General features: G+C 39.0%; 1 protein-coding gene across 6 annotated transcripts in view; it reads right to left on the bottom strand.

The window, feature by feature from the left end:
* ano5a (anoctamin 5a) overlaps nt 1-21,481 on the bottom strand; it is a 43,357-nt gene that overhangs the window by 5,736 nt on the left and 16,140 nt on the right. For 3 of the 6 annotated variants that reach the window (XM_049474636.1, XM_007228231.4, XM_049474637.1), the window contains 11 exons: nt 9,678-9,782; nt 7,939-8,007; nt 7,298-7,582; nt 4,988-5,107; nt 4,551-4,666; nt 4,318-4,452; nt 3,706-3,811; nt 3,554-3,614; nt 2,703-2,854; nt 1,379-1,453; nt 98-326 (listed from right to left, as the gene is read on the bottom strand). In XM_049474636.1, coding sequence (XP_049330593.1) covers nt 98-326; nt 1,379-1,453; nt 2,703-2,854; nt 3,554-3,614; nt 3,706-3,811; nt 4,318-4,452; nt 4,551-4,666; nt 4,988-5,107; nt 7,298-7,582; nt 7,939-8,007; nt 9,678-9,782 — 1,453 coding nt within the window. Of the gene's footprint in view, nt 1-97; nt 327-1,378; nt 1,454-1,892; nt 1,974-2,702; nt 2,855-3,553; nt 3,615-3,705; nt 3,812-4,317; nt 4,453-4,550; nt 4,667-4,987; nt 5,108-7,297; nt 7,583-7,938; nt 8,008-9,677; nt 9,783-11,982; nt 12,159-14,708; nt 14,804-21,481 lie in introns of those variants that run through there. The other 3 variants (XM_007228232.4, XM_007228233.4, XM_022672188.2) reach the window with 3 other exon arrangements.

Genomic DNA, 21,481 nt, shown 5'->3' with positions numbered 1-21,481 from the left:
ATCAGGGAAATTAGAACGCATAGTTAACAGCGAGGATACTTCTAGCTTTAAAGTGAATAAAAAACATTGGCATCCATAACAAGCTGGTCTAACTCACCCATATCTGTGATCCAGATGGCAACGCGCTCATAGAAAAAGTTAAGAATCATGATGATGACGAAGTTAATACAGGAGGCAGTCACAGAGGTGGCAAGCTGTGGGGTTATTAGTGAGCCCACCAGCTCCATCTTATTGGTGGGGCTGTCCTTCATGACGCTGGCCAATGCAGCAAACACAGCAAGCCGATATGCTATCACTCCAATGATACTGGCTATGATCAGAGAGATCTTCATAAAGAATGAAACAGAGAATAGAAAAGAGGTATGTCAGAGTTGAGAATGCAATGTAAACTATTTTAACAGTTAATCAAGTGTAAAATAAATAAACTTAAACATACAAAAACCTGGAAACCTTAAAAACAACATGCTACTCAAACGTGCATCCACGGACATAAACGTCTATCTTTCCAAACGTTCACTTCCATTCCATTACTTACCTCAATTTGCTGCTGTTACACAGTGACCATGAAAGATTACTTAAAATTAAGATATTCTGATATATTTTTCTGCATATAATACAATTTATACAGTTGTGTATTAAATAGCATCTACATTTATACATTCCAGAGACTGCAAAAGTGTCAAAACAACAATCTCAAAATGTCAGTGTTTAAAATTGAGCCATTCTAAGGAATAACCATATATCAACAATTTCTTCCTCCTTTTATTATTAAGTTATTTGACTTTAAGTGATTTAATGAAAAAAGAACTCTAGTCTAAATAAAGCACATTTTTATGTAAAAAAAAAAAAAAAAATAAAAAATAAAATATATATATATATATATATATATATATATATATATATATATATATATATATATATATATATATATATATATATATATATATAATTGATTTCTCCCAAAGGTGAAAAATAAAAGCTCAAGTCTAATTCTACCAGGAGACTAATATTAGGTCACCTTACCTTGACCAATCACCAGCTTCGACCTGTCTTTACCTGAGAATTGGCTCTGCTTCTGCCATCAACAGGATCAGGAATTGCGACAGTCCAGATGCTAACTGGGCTGGGAACAGGGGACTTTTACTTAAAATCAAAGTCTTTTACTTTACAGATACTGTTTCCAATCAAATCCCAAATGTTTTTTGTCTGTTTGACTCTGGAGTATTCTGGTAAAAATGGCCATTATATTGCTATTCATTTGATAGGCTCAATTAATGATGAAGATTGATGAAGACTGATGAAGTATTATTGTGTATGTGTGTAAGTGATGAAGTTGAGGTACCACTGCACTCCATGTAGCAGTGGCACTGATGCTCACCCAGAACAAGACAGTGGCCCCAGACAGGCAGGCGCGAGCACACTTGCTAGTTACAGGGAAGTAAGGCTCCATCTCCTACACAGCAAGCAATCAGACCAGGGAACAATGCAGTTAGCATTTAGCACAACCACCACCAGCACACACCTACAGTCAGGCATGCGTAAGCTCTGACAGAACGCTGTCTGGACATCTGGATCTTCTCCACCTGTTGTTTATTAACAACATTCATGTTACACACTTTCGATTTTTTTTTTTATTGGCGTAAAGTTTGCAAGAAAATTAACCTGGCCTAGTTTCCCACAATATCTTTTTTATAGTAGAGAGAGCATTCAGTGCGATGCTCGCTCAACCATTTACCATAAAAAAACAGCTTTTTTCTAAAATGGGAAACCAAGCCATGAACAGTTATGAGCAGCTTACTGAACTGCAGGGATACAATGCTCACACACAAAAACGCAGACAAAAACGCACACACAAAAAACCCTAGTCTGTGCTTATCCTGTGCGAGTCTTACCCACAGGACCACAGTGGACCAGCACAGGAAGATCTTGCCTACTAAACCAACGACCGGTTGTTCTAGAACCCACTCCATCTCCTACAGTGAACAGGAGTACAGCCAATTTACTTAAATCAAATGTGTACATTATTTATAACCTGAATGGGAACATTAATGTTAATTTAATTAATTTTATTCAAGTCAATTAATCTGGTTCCAGCTTTCTGCAATGTAACTCTGTGTGTGCTCTCTTTTCCTCCATCATTCAGTCATTCATACAATCATCCAAGTAAAACAGCATAAAAAAAGACATTCTGCATTTTATTTATATTATTATTATTTTTATATATTAGTTATATATAAACACATTTTAATGGCTAACTTTATTGTATTTGTTGGGGTGTGCTGATCTGATTTTTGGTATTGGTATTAGTCTACAGTATACTGACCAAGATCAATAAACTAAATTGAAGAAAAATTAAAAATAAAAAGTATAATCTGATATGATCCCATTGGCCTACAATATCATGTAAATGCTTAACCTGATTCAAGAATACATGCCAGCATACTAGGCTTCATAGGGAAGCAGAACATTTGTTTCACAGTTTGAGCATGATGTTCTTTAGATGTCTCTGTTTAGCAATGTGAATTCTAAAAAAAATATTATTAACAGCTTAGTTTAAGAGAGGAAAAATATGACATCCGACTGATATTGGATAATCAAGGTTGTAGAATTAATATTGGTATCAAATGTGCATAACTGTAACAACACATGGAAAAATATAAATGTAAAAAAAAAATGCTCCTGTGAGAAAGATGCTTGCTTACCTGTGTGACTTTGTTACGGCGGCGGCTGGTGCACTTGGTCTCGTACTCAGGCCTGAGCTGCAGCTGCTGTTGTTCTTCTTCAAAGTCCACAAGATCCCACTCGTACTCCAGCCTGGCCTGCCTCCGCTTCCAGAACTCCAGGAAAAGAGTCACTACACAAAGCATGTGCAAATCATTAGCTTTTATTTTGTAGCTGACTGCTCCTACATGGAAGTTCAGTAATAGCTGATGAAATCTACAAGAGTTATGAACTTATGATGTACAAGAATTGCCTATATGTAATATATTTCTGGGTAGTACTTACTGAACAGTTGTCTACAAGTATACATATTTGTGTTACTGTTTTCAAGAGCAATGTTTTAGTTAAGTAGTAAAACTAAAAGCGTTAGTCTTCTAATGCCATTATGCATTAAAACTGTGATTAAAAATCAGGGTTATTCCACCAAATATTGATTTCTGAACTCTTAAAACTGTAAGAATATGAACTTGTTTTCCTTGTATTATTTGAGGTCTGAAAGCTCTGCATCTTTTTTGTTATTTCAGCCATTTCTCATTTTCTGCTAATAAATGCTCTAAATGACGATATTTTTAATTGGAATTTGGGAGAAATGTTGTCTGTAGTTTATAGAATAAAACAACAATTTTCATTTTACTTAAACATATACCTATAAATAGCAAAATCAGATAAACTAATTCAGAAAAAGGAGTGGTCTTAATTTTTTCCAGAGCTATATATTTCAAATGTGAATCGATAAATCTCCCCAAAAAAACAAAAAGGTTCAGTGTTGCTGTTCTGCCTCCAGGGGGCACTAAAACACAAGTGAAAATTTACAATAAGACCCTTTACTCACCCCATATACCCATAAATATGGCAAAAAATACTGTTGCCGTGTTGTCGAACAAATGCGATTGCTGGAAGAAAAAGAATAAGGAAAGGAATTATTAATAATAATATTCTGGAGGTTATGTGGAGGAACAGAAAAGGCAAAAAACATCAACTCACCCAGGTAGAGTTACAGGTACTGTTGAGTTTCCAGAAGCCACATTTCTTGTCACAGAGAGGACACATGACAATCTGCCCCCCAATGTCGTCATCACAGATCTCTTTGCTGCAGAAATTTCACACATCCGTAGGTCATCAAAATGTCTCTAATTAGTCAGATTTAAATTTGACGGCCATGCAGCTTTAATATTAAAATCAAATTTTCTGTTTTTATTTCCTATTCTTTTGAAGACAATTGCCACTAAATAGATTGATAACATTGAAGTACAAGTTCACCAAACTGGTGCATTAAGCTAACTAACTCATCACAGTCCAGAAGGCTACTGAATTAAACTTGGGGAAGAAACTAAAGTCAGAAGGGAAGAAGTGCTCCTATTAAGTGGAGCCAGTCCAATGGGTGTTCTCTTTTCCCTATGCACAACAGGAGATGAAAGCGTAATCACAGTATTCATAGTTCCCCTGACGTGTTTGAGGTGGGAGCATTTACCCCTGAATTTTACATGGATACTAATTCCAGGTATAGTTCTGATATCAAAAAATTATGAAATTACCAGGGATCAACAGAATCAATGATCTCTATTATTCCCCCCCCCCCCTTTCTTTTTTACTCACGTCCAAATTACGTCATCGTACGTAGCAGCTCCATAGATGAAACAGATGAGTCCCACCAACGCAGCATAGAACAGCATCTCAGTGTAAAATCCAAGCCAGGCAAAATAGATCCCTATCTTCTCTCCATAGTATTTCCTACAGGAGAAAAGAAAACACATTATAAATTAAGAAAAAAAAAGATGGATGAGGGATAAGTGTTTATATGCACACTGTTTTCTTTTTATTAATCTCACCGAATGAGGTTGAGGGGCTGCTCCTTGTAAAAGCGGAAGAAGCGAGCCCAGTATCGGTACAGGCTATACCGCTCACTCTCACAGTGAGTGTCTCGAGACTTTGTCCAGTACCTGCACTATACACACATAAATTTCTCATTAAGGGATGAATAATAAATACCCTACCGCATTTTATATTTTGTATTTTAAAGCAACAATGGCCACACTCTACAGAACACTGGAAAAAACTATTTTAGTTAAAACAACACAACACTTTTATCACAGAAAAACCTCATCTAAATGTCACATGCTTGGGTTGAACAGGACTTTTATTTAGGTTGATAAACTTTTCAAAATGTTCCATAAAAACTATATAAAAAATCATGTCAATCTTAACAAAAAAATATTATCAGAATTGATTGTCCTGTGATACACTGTGGTTTGTAACAGACACTTACATCATGCAGTGGGAAGGCTGAAGTGTAAGTTCCATTGTTCAGCAGCCTCTTTATGCCTCTCTTATCCTTGTTGATATTGTCATCTCTGTTGTAGAAACAGCGGGAGAGTATATAGTACACCTGAACAGAGAAATTTCTGTCAGTGGTAGTCTGAGCTGAACATGACAACAGGTTTTAAAACAAGTTTAAATACACAGGTGACAAAGAACTAATATTTAAGTGTAACTGTTATTATTAAGAAATATTGAACTAATTGTTATGAGCTAAATTCTAAGTGTTGATAGGTTTATAAATGTACTATACTGATATGCAATTTTATAGTGGGCAGCACCACACACAGAGTAAAAAAATGTAAAAACCTTCACACCCCTCAAACATGGAAGTTAAATGCATTGTCTGGCCAATCGCCACTGCTTTACTAAAAGGAATCTGTAGATCTTTAAGTGACTGATATAATCTACAGATGATTAGACAATAAATCTTTCTGTAAGAGATTTTATAGTGCTTTGTTAAATATAATGGCCAGGAACATAATGTGCATCTAATATGAACCATTCACTGCATTTTATCTGCTAGAGATCTTGTTCTCTGAATCTTGACTCATTTAGGCTAATGTGTAAAAACAAAATGAACTGCATTGTTAATCCACAAGATGGCACCATGGCACAGTCAGGCCCAACTTTTCATGGGCCATTGTGAACTGCTCAGTATAAGAGCACTGGTTCACCCCATAGACTGTATATAAAGATGGACGCCATGTCGCCGTTCCCATTCATTCAATGAAAATGAAGCCAAAATCTTCCGCCATTTTGGCGATTCAGAGACCAGAGTCTGCGCAGTAGAGACCAGAGGAGGGAGAAAGGCTGTGGAGAGACCGCCTACTCATTTGAATAACCCCGCCCCTGAGGGCTGCCTCGCGGTCACAGACTGCAGAGCGGGGCGGAGCGGAGCTGACGGTCTGTTATTGGCCCCGCCCATAAGCAGCCCTTTTACCATAACCACACCTTTTTTGAATAGAGCCGAATAAAGTTTTAAAAACCGAATTCTGTGGGGATATAAAAATTTGACAATATAAGCAGAGGTTACACTAGCTGTTTCATTTAAATAATGGAGGTAGAATTACAGTATATTAGAAAAAAACGTGATTGAAAGTTGTCTGTTTTGCCATTGAAACCTATTGGGATGGGTGGAGTTACACAGCTTTCTGCAGCCGAACAGCAGGGGGCGCCCGACCTGTGGTGGCTTCACTTTTAAGAGACGATGGTCTGTCCAGCTATATACAGTCTATGGTTCACCCTTTCAGAGCCTGCATCCAATACAATGGACATAAATGTATTTTCTTTATTTTTAAATGTTTTGTTGCACATAACACTATTACCACTATTTGAGAGCTGTTGTCCATGAGAATAGATCATGAACCAGCCAATGAACAAGTTTATAAACCAATAAAACAGTAACTTGTCCCCACCTACAGCACTGGAAAAAACAGTAGTACTAAAGCTATTGAGACAAAGTAACAGCTAACTAATTATTGCTAATTTAATGTAATTTAGAACACTTTTTAATCATATTTTTTTACTGAAAAAATAAAAAAAATACTACATTAGGCATCCAATGCAATGGAAATAAAAAACTATTAAATATTTTAGTTAATTTGATTAATTTGCTATACAGATTTTATAGTAGAATATTAGAGTCTTCTTTTCTGTGCATTACAGACAAAAAAAACAGCATTCTTACATTTTTTTTCAGGTCTGAAAGGGTTAATAGGTTAATATGCACATTTAAGACAAACTGCTGTCAATTATGTGTCATAATGCAATGGCTTAATTTCTGATCCTTTATTATCATTATATACTGTATTGTAGGTTCTGTAACAATTTGCAGCCCTTGATATCAGCTAAAAGATGTACGTTATTTACACTCAAGGATCCAAATGTGTTTGTTAAGCACATACGGGTGGTATAACTGGTTAAGTTGATGAATGGTTAATCACAAAAATTACTGTAGAAGCAATGCAAATAGTTATCTAGTTGAAATGTGAACAGAGCAGCTTCTTTCAGAGATCATTATTATACCTGAATATTCTTGAGAATTAAAAGTTCATTATTTTTGTAATTATTATGCTATTTTATTATTATTTTTTCAGTGGCAATGAATAAGTCTTAAAATGACAAGAATATTGTTTACTGCAATTCTTCCTGGAACAAGACAAACTGGTTATCATGACAGGCCATGACAGGCAGATACTGATAATGATACTTTCAGAATTTCACTATTGTCCATTGGTAAGATAAAAGAGTTACTTACTATCCTATTGCGTGTGGACGGGGGGAAAAGGGTCTCCTTATCATCAATGAGGAAGAAGTCATCCTTGCTCTTGTCAAAAGGTGATGTGAAGTAGTCTGGGTCAGGACGCATCACATGATCAGGCAGGAGTAATGGTGTGAAGAGCCAGCTAACTGGAATCTCTCGGTTTTCTGGGATATCGTTGACTTTGAAAGGCACTTTAATTTTCAGCACATCAGCGTAGGTGGCCAGCACCTCCCATGGTGCGTGGATCTTCAGAAAGTAAGTCTTTCCATCCTCAGACTCCTGATAATTCACAGGGAAACAGGAGATTTAGAGAGATCAGAAACACAGACATACTGCTGATATTCCATTTTAGCTTAATTTCTTATACAGTAAAAACTATTATCCCAGATGACATGTCTGTTTTTTTTTTCCCCACAGGTTCCATATTGGCTCCACATTTGGATTTTAAGCAAAGCCAGTAATAAGACCAGAAGAGGTCTTTAATTTAATTGCCTTAGGTTACTTTGTACCTCCTGCAATGTGACTATTGCACACACGCACAATATATACATTGTGCAGGCCTACCTGGAACCCACCTAACTTAAGTTAGATATACACTATATTCCACCATATAGTATCAGGTTTTACTAAATTACCGTTTTGTCCTCAAGCTCCAGTTCCAGCCCTGCTTTCTGCATGTTCTCCTCATAGAGTTTTCTTCTTTCCTGAATCATTAAACATAAAAGGACAACAAAATATGACTGTACCAGTGATCAGTGTGCTGCAGACAGTAATCAGGGAAATGTTAGTGGGTAGCTAGTTAAGCAATCGTGACTATTGTGAAACTACCATCTTGTGTTTAATAGCACTCAGTGTCTCAGGAAACAAGGTCTTTAAAGGTCTGACATTTCCTGACACATATACACACAGGCCACATTTAAATAACACCCACTTCTCTTTTTTTGTGTTCTAAAACAACATATAAGGAAGATGATTGTTGTAAACTAGACTTATTTTAAATGTTTTAATTCATATGTTAACATTTATTGAGAGCAACAGGACTTAAAATATCAGCATCATAAAACTCATTTTTGTATACAGAGACATGCAAATATTTAGACACTTCTGCTCAGAACTTTTTTGGTGAGGTGAAAGGAAGATAAACTGATCTCTTTGCTACTTTTAAAGGAAAAAAAATTCAGGTTGCACTATTTTAGAGAAAACCAGTTTGGTAATACCATGGAAGGTTTGGCCACTGTAATCTGAGATCTCCATTCATTTTTATATTTATTTTATTTAACTGGTTAGAACTACAGCTTGTTAATAATCATTGTTAGGAAATGACAGGCGACAACTTTGAAAGCATCATCAAAAATCTGTGAAAACAGCAGTTCAGAAAGACTGTCCAGAAGATTCGGTAAAAAAAAAAAATCACCCAAACAAGATACTATGTGAATATAAAGGGTTTAAAAAACGTGATGCTTGCCAGATGGGCTGTTACTAAGTACTGAAAGGAGTCCAGAGTATGCTACTGTATGCATATGAAGCCAAGTTTGTTTAATATTACTGTAAATTTTTACATGGTACAATCTGTGGTACCAGGTCGTATCTATTAGTATTACATGAATTTATATAAAAATGAAAAATGCAAATTCACAAAAAACATTGCAAAATATCTCTTTAACCTTAATTGTCATTTTTTTATTCTAAAACTACATTTCCAGAATTTAAAAAATAGCATTAACAACAACAACAATTCAGTGTGGTCTTAAATCATCAGAACTCATGTTTTTACTAAGGTTTTCCTTATTATCAGTAATGAAATAGACAAAATATTAATTATCAGATATTCTCAGAGCTTTCTTATGCCTGTAGAGGCATAGAAACAAAAAAAAATAAGTACACAGGGATCTCTCACCTCTTACATAATGACACACTGGTGAGATTGTCAACAGAGAATTCACAACAACACGTGTGTCACCAGAGGAAGTGAAAGAAACATTGTCAGGGTCTAAGAATAAAACCCCTAGTGAAATTTTACCATAGTCTCCATCAAATGGACTTTAATGGACAAGTTAACTCCCCACCCCCTGCTTTTACGGTTTCTTTGCTATCGCAACAGACTGGAAGGGTCACCCACAGAGGCCAGCTAGTTGTCTGGTAATGAAGCTCCTTGTGTGGGTCTTGAAGGGTTGTCCTGTTTCTTAGAGGGAGGGTTTCGGCCTCCCCTCTCATAAACAAGTGAATTTGGGCCTGATGTATGTTTTGGATCACTACGCTGTCTACCCACTACCCTACTATTCTGTGTAATCCATTCTTTTCTCCACACATATCTCCTGGATTACATCGGATTGCACAGCTATTGCAGTGTGTATTACTGATGTATGTGGCTCACCTGTTTTCTGTCTTCTTTATCTTCAACGTACGACAGAACAAAATCAATCCGTCGTTTCCCATCTCTGAAGTACACAGAGTCCTTACTCTGATGTTGTTTATCCACCTGCACACACACACACAGAAAAAACAGACAAACTGTAAGTGTGATTCAAAGGAATAAGAGAGACATTAACTAAAATTCTTACTCAGTCGCTCACAAATTTTATGACAAACAATCCACAAAATATATAGTTTAGAACAGGCACAGGCATGCCAAACAATAACGTTCTTCACACTAACGACATGCTTGGTTGACAGGTACAGCAGGAGCTTGAGCAGATCTGAACCAACTTTTAGAACAACAATGAAGGGTGACATAACAACATTCCTGAACATTTCCCACAATTAGGAGAACCAGATTTATTGATTATGGAGAAGGTGCTCTATCTGTAGACAACCATAGAAAGTCATGTAGGGAAGTATGGACATTGGGGGTGTGCCATACTGCATAATACGCAATAATATCACCAACATTTTTGAATACCATGAACAATATTATACTGTGAAATATTGTACCATATCATCCACCCTTAATTGTCACATAAGGATACTACATTTTGCTGTTTTTAACATAAGGAAAATTCACACTGTTCACATTTACAATTATATGTCTACTACAGAGAGTTCATTATTAGTATCATGACATCCTGTTACAAATCTGATAAAATTCTTGCATTTTTAATATCTCAGTCAGATAAGTGTGCCATACCATATCGTATGCAATAATAAAATAAAATGTTAATTTTGTTGCAGTAGTGTATTCTTGAAATATTTTTTTTTATTCAGTGTTTTGTCATATTGGCAAGAGAATCGTCATTGTGAAAACACTATTAAATATTATGATATTACTTTAGGGCCATATCACCCACCCCTAATGAACATTGCCAAAAAGTTGAACTTGGCACAACTGAAGTCACCCAGTCAGTGAATTCACACCCCTTAAAATGTGAATTACCTACTTCAAATGATTATTTCAGTGATGCCTAAGAAGAACCACTTTTGTCTCCATAAAATACCATGACATTTAAGAGAGTGAAGAACTTTTAAACTGGTAAAGAACCTTTACATACAACGATGCATTTTCACATCTCTAATACAAACATTTCTGTCTAGAATAAAATGGAATCTGTGACATCGCTCAAAGAATCATTCTAAGTACCTTTATTTTCAGAAAGCATCCATCAAATATGTTGCAGATCATATAGTAGTAGTATACACTTGAAAGCACTTAGAGAGCATTTTTGTCCATGTCCATACAGGACTGTAATCAAATGTCCAGCTACTCAAAGGTGGGCATCATTTATCACAACAACAAATGAGTACGCTAAAATAATGTCATATTGGTCACCAATGTCAATGTATTTTTTAATTCATTAATGACACTATACCTCAATAATAACTGCATGCAAAATAAATGCATGACTGGTATATACCGTATACAATTATATAGTATACGCTTTCAGATTTCATAAAATATAAACAATTAAGAGGGCATTTTATAGGTAGGGTTTAATTGGTTAGACAGCACTACATGCTACCATCTTTCGTCAAAAAGTGTCCTTAGGCTAAAACTAGATTCACATGTAAATACAGATGCAGGCTCTTGTATTTACACTTAAATCTAATTTTGGCCTACCAGTAAATACAGAGGTGGGCCGCTTTTAACTGTCATTCACAAAAACACTCCCTGAACCTACTGCAGCTCTCTAAGATCTACTGCTTTAGTCCGTCTTAATTTCGGTAACCCATGGATAGACAAGGGTGGGATCAGCTAGATGTTCCTACAGCTGTTTCTCTGGGTTATAAATAGAAAATAATTGTAGCAGACAACAATGAGCCACCCAAATTAGACCCCAAAGCTTTCTAGCTTCTGTCCTGGTCTTGCTGTTGAGGATGTAAACACGAGAGACTCACGGCAAAACAATCAGCGAACAGTTCTACAATCTAACACTAACTGAATCTAACACTAACTGAAAATTAACTGGACTCCTCCTTCACAGGAACCCATCTAAACAAACACAATGACTTGGAAGAGACTTCTTACTGCTGGAAACAGTTGGCAGCAACTCCCACATTCCATCTTTCTACACTCACAGACACACACTGGCCTCAGCAATTCACACACCGTTAGCCACTGTGCTCCATAACCTCATAACAAATCTGTGGCCAGCTGAAACCCTGTATTGATCTCATTCCCTAGAGGCACAGTAGAGCAATCCGTTAGCAGAGGGGAAAAAAGGGAAAGAGAGTGAAGAGCTCCTTACCTCCTCCATGTTGTTCTCCATCAGGCTCTGCATTATCTGAGAGCAGCTGATCCGTCTAAAAAGAGGTCAGATCCTTTTCTCAGGAGCACCCTTTTCCTCATGCCAGACTAGATTCTCACACTCGCGTGGATCCTGAATACTAGACTACTTACTCAGAGTGCTAGTAGAGCGAGTCCGTGCTTGCTCAGTCATCTCCTGGACAGCCAGAGAGGGGGCTGGAGGTGATGACATCAGCATGCTGGCAGGACAGGGTAGCCACAGCCCTGCTAACGTCATAGAGATGCAACCTACCATGCTACTAACTCTCTTCCAGCTTTCAATCAGTCACTAGGTCTGTCACAATAACTATCTTCAATTGGACGATATATTGTCCCAGAATGAATTACATCAAACTATATTATTGTCATTTTAAGACTATTTCATGCCACAGATGTAATGATAATGCAACAGCATAATAATCCAATCACACCCTTTTATAAGAGTAGTGAACTTAATAAACAAATAAATAAATAAATAAAACCTAAATAAATAAAAAAAACATAACGGGTAATGACAAGGTAAATTGCATATTACTTCTGTCACAACCATATATTTTACGATAATGTAATTACTGTGACAGGCCAAGAAGTTAATTTACCTCTTTAGCTCATTCACGCCATACCAGCATACCAACAGACCCAGACTCCCTCTAAACAAATAAAAATTAGGAGGAATTACTTTTTTTTCCATCCTTCTCTTCACAGTAAGTAAGATAAGCATTCCTGTCTTTAAGTTCTTATAATCAGCATTAAAATCAGTGCTTAATTATTTAATCTGTGTCAGCATTTGTTGAGGGTGTCAAAATTATACAGTAAAACACTTTTTAAGAGGAATGGTTATGAAATTCACACGAGTGATTCTGTGCCTTTGCTGTGTGTATGGGGAAATATAAGCCATGAATAGGCTAAATTCCACTGTGCTACTGTGCAATACTTATCTCAATTTTAATATTCATCTTCAGAAAGTAAACAACTGCTGTATGCTTCCACATGTGGAAATGCTGTGTTTATTTTTGTATAGTGCTCATTTAAGACTCGGTGGACTCCAAGACCAAGATGAGAAGTGAAAAAAGTAATAAAAACACCATACTTACAGACCAAATACATTTGATATTCAATTGATCAAGCACAATATTAATAACAAACAAACAAGCTACAGATGTCTTGACTTTGCATGTGCAAGCTATGTTCACTTCTATACCATATAGATGCTTCTGTGGCCCATAAACAATTGAGTTTTCACAGTATTACATTAAAATGCAATTGCACTATACATGATCCTATGCAATCAAAAATATAATAGTAATTTAAAACAGTCATCACCAAGCAAATTTAAAATTAAAGCAACTGGTTAGTTTAGCTGAGGGGCTACAAAACAAGTGTAACTGATGAAGCGCTGTACAGAAGGGTGTGGCAACAACGTCTTCACCACAGGTTCAAATTACATCCTGCATGTCAGGCTTTACACTCTTATTTAGCCTCTTTCTCTATCAGTGCAGTCCTTTGTACTGGTCAACTTTTGTCACCATAATGAAACGCATGCACTTTTAATTGCTTTATAATCCAGAGCTCATTCAGAGATAAGTGAGGATAGTTTGTTCTCTATTTTAACCTATTTTAATATGAAAATCACATGACGTCAGTTCATGTTGACAGAGTTACAGAGGTGTCAGTGATGGTTGTTCCAAACTGAGGAAATAGGAAACAAACCTGAGAGTCTTTTAAAAACTTATTTCTAATATGTATTTTCTATTTATATATAGAACAAGAACAAATTATAAATAGGCTTTTCACAACAAGGTTGACTTATTGTACAATATACTGGCATCACCTCAATAATCGTTTTTGATTACAAAAATATTATCCATTGTGTTTATTTAGGAAGATGAGCCTGTGACTATGAATGAGCCGATAGGTCAACGTTGTATAGAAAAAGTGGTTTTATTTCATTTGGATTTACATGTGGTTTGTTTTATATTCCAATTCCAATATCTTGTCAGGTGCTAAAAGTTCATTGCTCTTTGGTTAATTTTGAGCAATAGGTAAATGTGTAAATTATTATGATAGTGTATTATCAATGTACTAGTGCCATAAAATGGTCTTAAAATTATAATAATATTGTTTAACACAAGAATAGTAGGACAACTTAGTGCTGGCCATTGTACTATTGTATCAGCAATGCAAATCCTCTGTCTGTTCAATGAATAAAAAAATATATTTTTGCTGTTTAGAGTAAAAGTCCAGCTTTTTGTCATTGATCCACAGAAACAACAGAGTCTAACTTGGCGGGGAATCGGATTTCAGCTCGACACCGGTAGAGAATTTGATGTTAAGGGCTGGGTCGGAACCGGCTAATGGAGCAGAGGAGCTGTTTACGTGAGTGAGTTTTATAGAGAGACAGAGAGAGAGAGAGAGACAGAGAGAGAGAGAGTGAGGGAGAGAAAGAGAGGGAGAGAGAGAATAAGCGAGCGAGCGAGTAAGAGAGAGACAGCTATGTATAAGATGAGAATCAGTGAAAGAGCTGAGGGAGAGAGAGTAAGGAGAAGTTTAGTGTTATACACAGTGGTTACTATATAAAAGAGTACGGAGACCTAACCTACTCTCATTCACTACAGAAACTTAGCGTTAGCTTACTCTACAGTCAAAAGTCAGCTAAAGTTAGCGCTAAGAGTTCGGCTTAAGGCTTACCTCCAGCTCTCCTCCAACAGAATCATACCCGAGTTCCTCCAGCCGCATGCTCGCTCACATTCCAGCTTTTCGCTGCTTTAGGAAATGAAACTAGCGCGAGTCTAGTCAGTCTAGTTGGGAGCAGTTCCACCTCTGTAGCTACAGCGTGAAACGGAGCTAATCCTGAGAGGTGTGGGATTGTGGGTAGAGAGAGGTGGGCGATCTTCTGACCAAAACAAAGCAGTGCCTAAAGCTAATATACCAAAACAAGTCGCTTTGTATATTTATTTTTTAAATGTCTTTCTCACATTATAGGAAAGTCCTTTATGATTTTCAAAATGAAAATGTAAATGTAAAAATAAAACCATAATTATAATACTTAAACTGGCACACAAACTGACTCCGTAAAAGAATAAAAAATAACAGCATAGCATTCTATTACAGTGCAACAGTGCGTGAGAGAGGAAGAGAAGCAGGATAAGGCAGAAACAAATATCAGTTTATATCTGTCTCCCACATCTCACTCAATACACATATATTGTACACAATTTCTTTATTGTTTAAGAAAAAACACTCATTGTTTTTCAGAAAGGTCAAGGTTAGAGGTATCAATACCTTATCTTCAATCTGTCTAGGCCTGATAAGATTAGATTTCCCTTTATTGCCACTGTGAAGACACAACAATCTAAAGAAATATGTTGTAGAAACAAAAAAGAATTATTTATTTATTACCTAAAATGTGCTCAAATCTGTGGACATGTTTGAGTTTTTTTTATCCACCTGTAAGTACCACCCTGGTGGCAAGAAATGACAAAACAAAATCTTGGACTACACATGAGGGCTAGAGAAATATAGTTCCTCTGTTTCTGCCAGATGTATAGTAAAGAAGTAGAACTACTTTACTACAGTACTTAAGAACTTAAATTCTGTATCTGTACTGTACTGGAGTATTATTTTTTTTCACATACTGCCGCTTACTTCACTACATATTTTTACTTAGTTTAATGTTTTTTTGCTTTGATAATTTGTTTATCTGCTGCATTGTTACTTGTAACACTTATAAAAACAATTACACTTACAAATCATTCCAAACCTACAATATCACTGCCAGACCGGTAGATGGCATTGTCACTGGGTTTGATAAAGCTGCCTTATCATTAAGCGAATTAAGCGATCAAGCTGTCTTTTATAAAGAACACACTGCTTCCAATCTTTCTTTCACTCTGAGACTCTTTTGACTGCTTTCTATAAAAATTACATACCACAATACTTGTACTTTTACTTTCCGTACTTAAGTAATATTGCAATACTTAAGTACAAAAAAAACATTGAATACCAAGGTACCTTCCACTCAAGTCTAGGTTTCTAGTATTTTATACATGTCTGGTCTCTGGACATAAGCAAAAACATTGATTCTTTTTCTAATATATCACATCTATTTGCTTGCAAATGGTATGTGTTTGCAAGTCAATACGTCAAGTGTAATGCCCTCAAAAAATAGCCATCAAACAAGCTGCCATTAATCAAATAGTTGCATGACCATATGCTTTGTTTATCTGTTGTCATTTGCCTTAGAAACATATTGATTTCCCTTTTTCTACCAAGTGGACCAGCTGTGCTGCTGTGACTAATAACAAAGCTTGGATGTAGTCTACAGATGAAAAAAAGAGCAAGGTAACATGACTCCTCCTGAACTTACCACATACATGATCACACACACTCCTAGGCCCCAGTGAAAGCCAGGCTTAAATTAGCTCTACACTGCCTCTTGACGGTAAGCGGCGTAGCAGAGCAGCAAGGCCTAGAAAAGAAGGCCCTTCACTTTGACTGCCTTTGCCCAGTGCTGTCATTACATATAATTACACACTGCAGATTACATGTACAACTGTTAGCCCCTCATCACAGTGGCCTTTAAAGACACCCAACCCTAACTGCACAGGCTGGAGAAGCATGTTAACAGATTGCAGTCTACTTTCGTAAGGCACTATTACTATGCCCCATCACTTTTGCCATCTCCTGTAGAAGCATGGGAGCAAAAATACTGCATTAATCTGAGGGGTACAATGCAACATCCCAACCATCTTGCCATGGACACGCTGACTAGTGTTCAGCCTCACTCACAAGATAACACCTCAAAACTCAGATAGGTGTGGCTGAATCCAACCCTGAAGTAACTTCATGATCATATTTACATTTTGCAATCCTGTGACTTTTATATCAATTTCTTTAAACCTTCAAGGGAATAAAAAATGGCATTGTGCATAGTGCCAAAAGGTACATGCCTATCTGCTCCAGAGAGTCCCATTATACAGACAATACGTCTCTACAGGGACTAGACAAGCTGTGTATCAGCAATGGGTGGAACCTTAAGTAGCCAAATGCATTCGTTAAAAGGGCTGTCTATAAGGGCCATTTCTCCGAATGGGTTCCATTTCTGTCCCTAGAAAATTACATGTATAAATGTACACACAAAAGAACTTTTAAGTACAATTTATTATTAAGCATAGTGTCTTGTACATTGACCTAATTGAAAAAAAGTTTTTTTCATAATAAATCCATAGTATTTAAGTTATAATACACATTTTAGTTGTGTTCCTGGGTTTTACTTATTCCTGTTACCTTAACAAATTACCCTATCTGAAACATCTGGATCATTCTACAAGTCACATCTACAACAGGAAGTTACATCAGTTGGTTCTTCTGAAGATCATGGGAAGACCAAAATTAAGTTCTGTCATTTGTTTTAATGTATATATAACACGATTGATTGAGGAGGCCAATCTCAACACTTTTCATATTACCTAAATCAATTATTAGATTTTATTAGTTTACTTTTAAAATACAAATTTTGAGAAAATCAGTAGAATGTGATCAATGTACACATTCCTGTTACTTTCAATACTGTTACTCAAAACAAAAAAAGTAACAGGAATAAGTACCAGTAACAGGAATGATTTTTTGTCATACATATCAATTATTTGAACATGCAGTCAACTATATACAATTAAAATAAATACTTTCTTGAGAGAAAATCAAAGGAATTAGTGAAATTGTATTTAAAATGCTTTTTAAATGTCACATGAGATTTGGAACCATCTTCAGCTTATAAACCTTATAAAAAAAGATTAAAAAAAGATACAAAGATAAAATAGTTGAAAAAAAAAAAAAGTTTAATTTGGAAGAGTTACAACAAGCAAATGGCACCCATTCGTTGGAATGGCCCATAAACATTTAGACATGTAGTGTATTTAGTTCTGTTACAACAATGATAAAATACATAATTTAATCTACAGTACCAAATATAGTTTACCAGTACCATATGTGAGTAAAAAACTGCACATATGGCCTGCCTCACCTTATGCTCCACACCACAACTAAGCATATACCTAACAATTACACAGTATACCACAATTAGAAGCTCCTGCTATGTATAAAACATGCTTGCTGCCGCTTTCCATGCCCTGTTCAATGTTAAGCTCTAGCTTATCATCAAGAGAAGGGTGGATCCCATGATTTTTTTAGATGAGAGCAGCCAAGCTTGCAGTTCCTCCCCAAGAGCCAAATTAAAGGTCAACTGCACTGTACTGTACATCTCTAAACGGAATTTATACTGATGTTTCGGAGTCTGTGTGTGGGTGGGTGGGTGTGTGTGCACTGCTCGTTATCCCTTTAGTAACTGAAGTTAAAAGTGTAAAAAAAACGGCAGTGGTTTCGTAACAGCATGGAGGTCTTCCAACGCAATACTTCATTACAACCCTATGACTCGTCATAAGCCCTCAATAAACCAACCATCTGAAAGTTGGCAAAAGTTGTTCGCAAGAAAACATTTTAATATATTAAAATTATTACATTTCATGTGTTGTAAAGTAAAACGATGTTTAATTACTCTTGACAGGGATGCACCAGTCATTAAAGGTTTCATAACACAGCCGCCTGTTGTAATAGCTAAGAACCAAAGGTTGAAATGCAAAGCCATAAAGAGCTGTTTTGATAAATCCATGTCTGAGCACACCTATGTGTTTCGTCACAGTCTTCCTTAGCAACCATTTGGAACATCAAGCACCGGTTTCACGCATTTTATTGAGCATCCACTGAGCATCAGTTACATGGCATGTTAACAGAATGGAACATGCCTTTAATACAAAAAAGGGCCTAAGTGATCTACAACGCTACAATGCTCAGAACTCGAAACCACCAGAAAGCTCACTAATTATATGTATGAATCTGCCATAGGCAGGGAGAATGCTTATACAACTTCAGCCTTTGACCCGAGAGAGTCTATATTGCATCCTATTAGGCAGCCAAGTACCACTTTGATAGGAAAGATCAATATGACTGATAACAGACAACTATCATGTAAAACTGAATAGGGCTCTCTGTAGCAGATACTGACACTGACCCAAACATGAACCTACTGGCATGAGAAACTTAAATCATGGTGCACTTTCCAATACTTTTGGGATGTGTTTGAAGAATGATCGCAAACTCATTCTTAAATGTTTTTATACATTTATATATACAGTTATTATTTTTACTGTTCACTTTATAATTCACTTAATAACCTTATTGTTACACCTTAGCCCATGTCTGTGTTATGTTTCTCCCTCATTTGTTCCCTAGTGCTCCTGCCCCTCTGTTTACCTGTCATGTGTTCCCTGCCATGTGCTTGTGTTGTGTTTTTGTACCTGTTTCCGCCCTAGTCCCGCCCTAACCATTAGTGTTCTCACCTGTGTCTTGTTTGTAACCCTGCCCCCCTCGTCATCCTAGCCCAGGTGTTTCTCACTTTCCTCCTGTATTTAAGCCCCTCTGTTTGTACATGCTGTGTCGAGTCTTTTGTGTTTTCTAGTCTGTAAATCTAACCGTGTTTCCTGTTTATAGTGTTTAGCCTCAGTATCCCAGCCTTGTATCTTAGTGTTTGTATCCCTGTCTTTACCTTAGTCTTAGCCTTAGTTTATATATTCCGTTTTCGTTTCTGTGTTTGTTTTGTTTATTTAATAAATAATTATCTTTGCACTTACGTCCTCCTCCTCCTTCACACCCCTCCGTCTCCCGTAACATAAGACTCGACCCAACTATGGACGTAGCAAAGTGGAATGCCACGAGGAAGGCGGACCTGGCGTATCTCCGGTTCCTCGCGGGGCTAATTCGGGGGGATGAACCGCTCCCGGCGCCTCTCCGTGGGGTGGAGAGTGTCGGCCCAGCTCCAGCTAAGCTAACTAGCATGTTAGCTCCACCGCACTCTCCAGCCCGGCCGACTTCCAGCACTCCAGCTCGGCCGGCTTCCAGCTCTCCAGCGCGGCCGACTTCCAGCTCTCCAGCGCGGCTGACTTTCAGCACTCCAGCTCGGCCGGCGTCCAGCTCTCCAGCGCGGCCGACTTCCAGCACTCCAGCTCGGCAGGCTTCCAGCTCTCTAGCCCGGCCGGCTTCCAGCTCACCAGCCCGGCCGACTTCCAGATCGTCGACTCCGGCTCCGGAAGCAAGCTCCGGAGCGGTGTTTACAACCACGCCCACTACTGAATCTGCGGCTCCAGTCCGGATCTTGGCGGCAGCCGCACTCTCGGCTCCCGCTGAAGCGGCTTCTTCGCCAGCAGGACCCACCGCCTCTGTTTCAGCGCTGCTCGCGGCTCCGGCCGCCTCTGGATCAGCGCTGCTCGCGGCTCCGGCCGCCTCTGACTTTGTACCCGCGGTGCCTGCCGCGCTCACGCCAGCAGCACCCACCGCCTCTGTTTCAGCGCTGCTCGCGGCTCCGGCCGCCTCTGGATCAGCGCTGCTCGCGGCTCCGGCCGCCTCTGACCCAGTTCCCGCGGCCCCGGCCGCCTCTGACCCAGTTCCCGCGGCCCCGGCCGCCTCTGACCCAGTTCCCGCGGCCCCGGCCGCCTTTGACCCAGTTCCCGCGGCCCCGGCCGCCTTTGACCCAGTTCCCGCGGCCCCGGCCGCCTCTGACTCTGTGCCCGCTGTTACCCCAGTTCATGTGCATGGGGGTCCAGCCTCTGCTCCTGTGCCTACTCCCAGGTCACGAGCTCCTAGACCCGCCGCGCCTGCTCAAGCTGCACCCGCCGCGCCTGCTCAAGCTGCACCCGCCGCGCCTGCTCAAGCTGCACCCGCCGCGCCTGCTCAAGCTGCACCCGCCGCGCCTGCTCAAGCTGCACCCGCCGCGCCTGCTCAAGCTGCACCCACTGCTCCAGCCTCAGCTCCAGCTCAAGCACCAGCAACACCCACTGCTCCAGCCTCAGCTCCAGCTCAAGCACCAACAGCACCCGCTGCTCCAGCCTCAGCTCCAGCTCAAGCACCAGCAGCACCCGCTGCTCCAGCCTCAGCTCCAGCTCAAGCACCAGCAGCACCCGCTGCTCCAGCCTCAGCTCCAGCTCAAGCACCAGCAGCACCCGCTGCTCCAGCCTCAGCTCAAGCTCAAGCAGCACCCGCTGCTCCAGCCTCAGCTCAAGCTCAAGCACCAGCAGCTTCCGCTGCTCCAGCCCCAGCTCCAGCTCAAGCACCAGCAGCTACCGCTGCTCCGGCCCCAGCTCCAGCTCAAGCACCAGCAGCTTCCGCTGCTCCAGCCTCAGCTCCAGCTCAAGCACCAGCAGCTACCGCTGCTCCAGCCCCAGCTCCAGCTCAAGCACCAGCAGCTTCCGCTGCTCCAGCCTCAGCTCCAGCACCTGCTGCCACAGCTCCAGCACCTGCTGCCACAGCTCCAGCTCCAGCACCTGCTGCCACAGCTCCAGCTCCAGCACCAGCAGCTCCAGCTGCTACAGCCTCAGCTCCAGCACCAGCAGCTCCAGCTGCTACAGCCTCAG

This window comes from Astyanax mexicanus, chromosome 2 (genome assembly GCF_023375975.1).
Source record: "Astyanax mexicanus isolate ESR-SI-001 chromosome 2, AstMex3_surface, whole genome shotgun sequence".
NCBI lineage: Eukaryota > Metazoa > Chordata > Actinopteri > Characiformes > Acestrorhamphidae > Astyanax > Astyanax mexicanus.
This window is presented reverse-complemented; position numbering and strand designations above follow the sequence as displayed.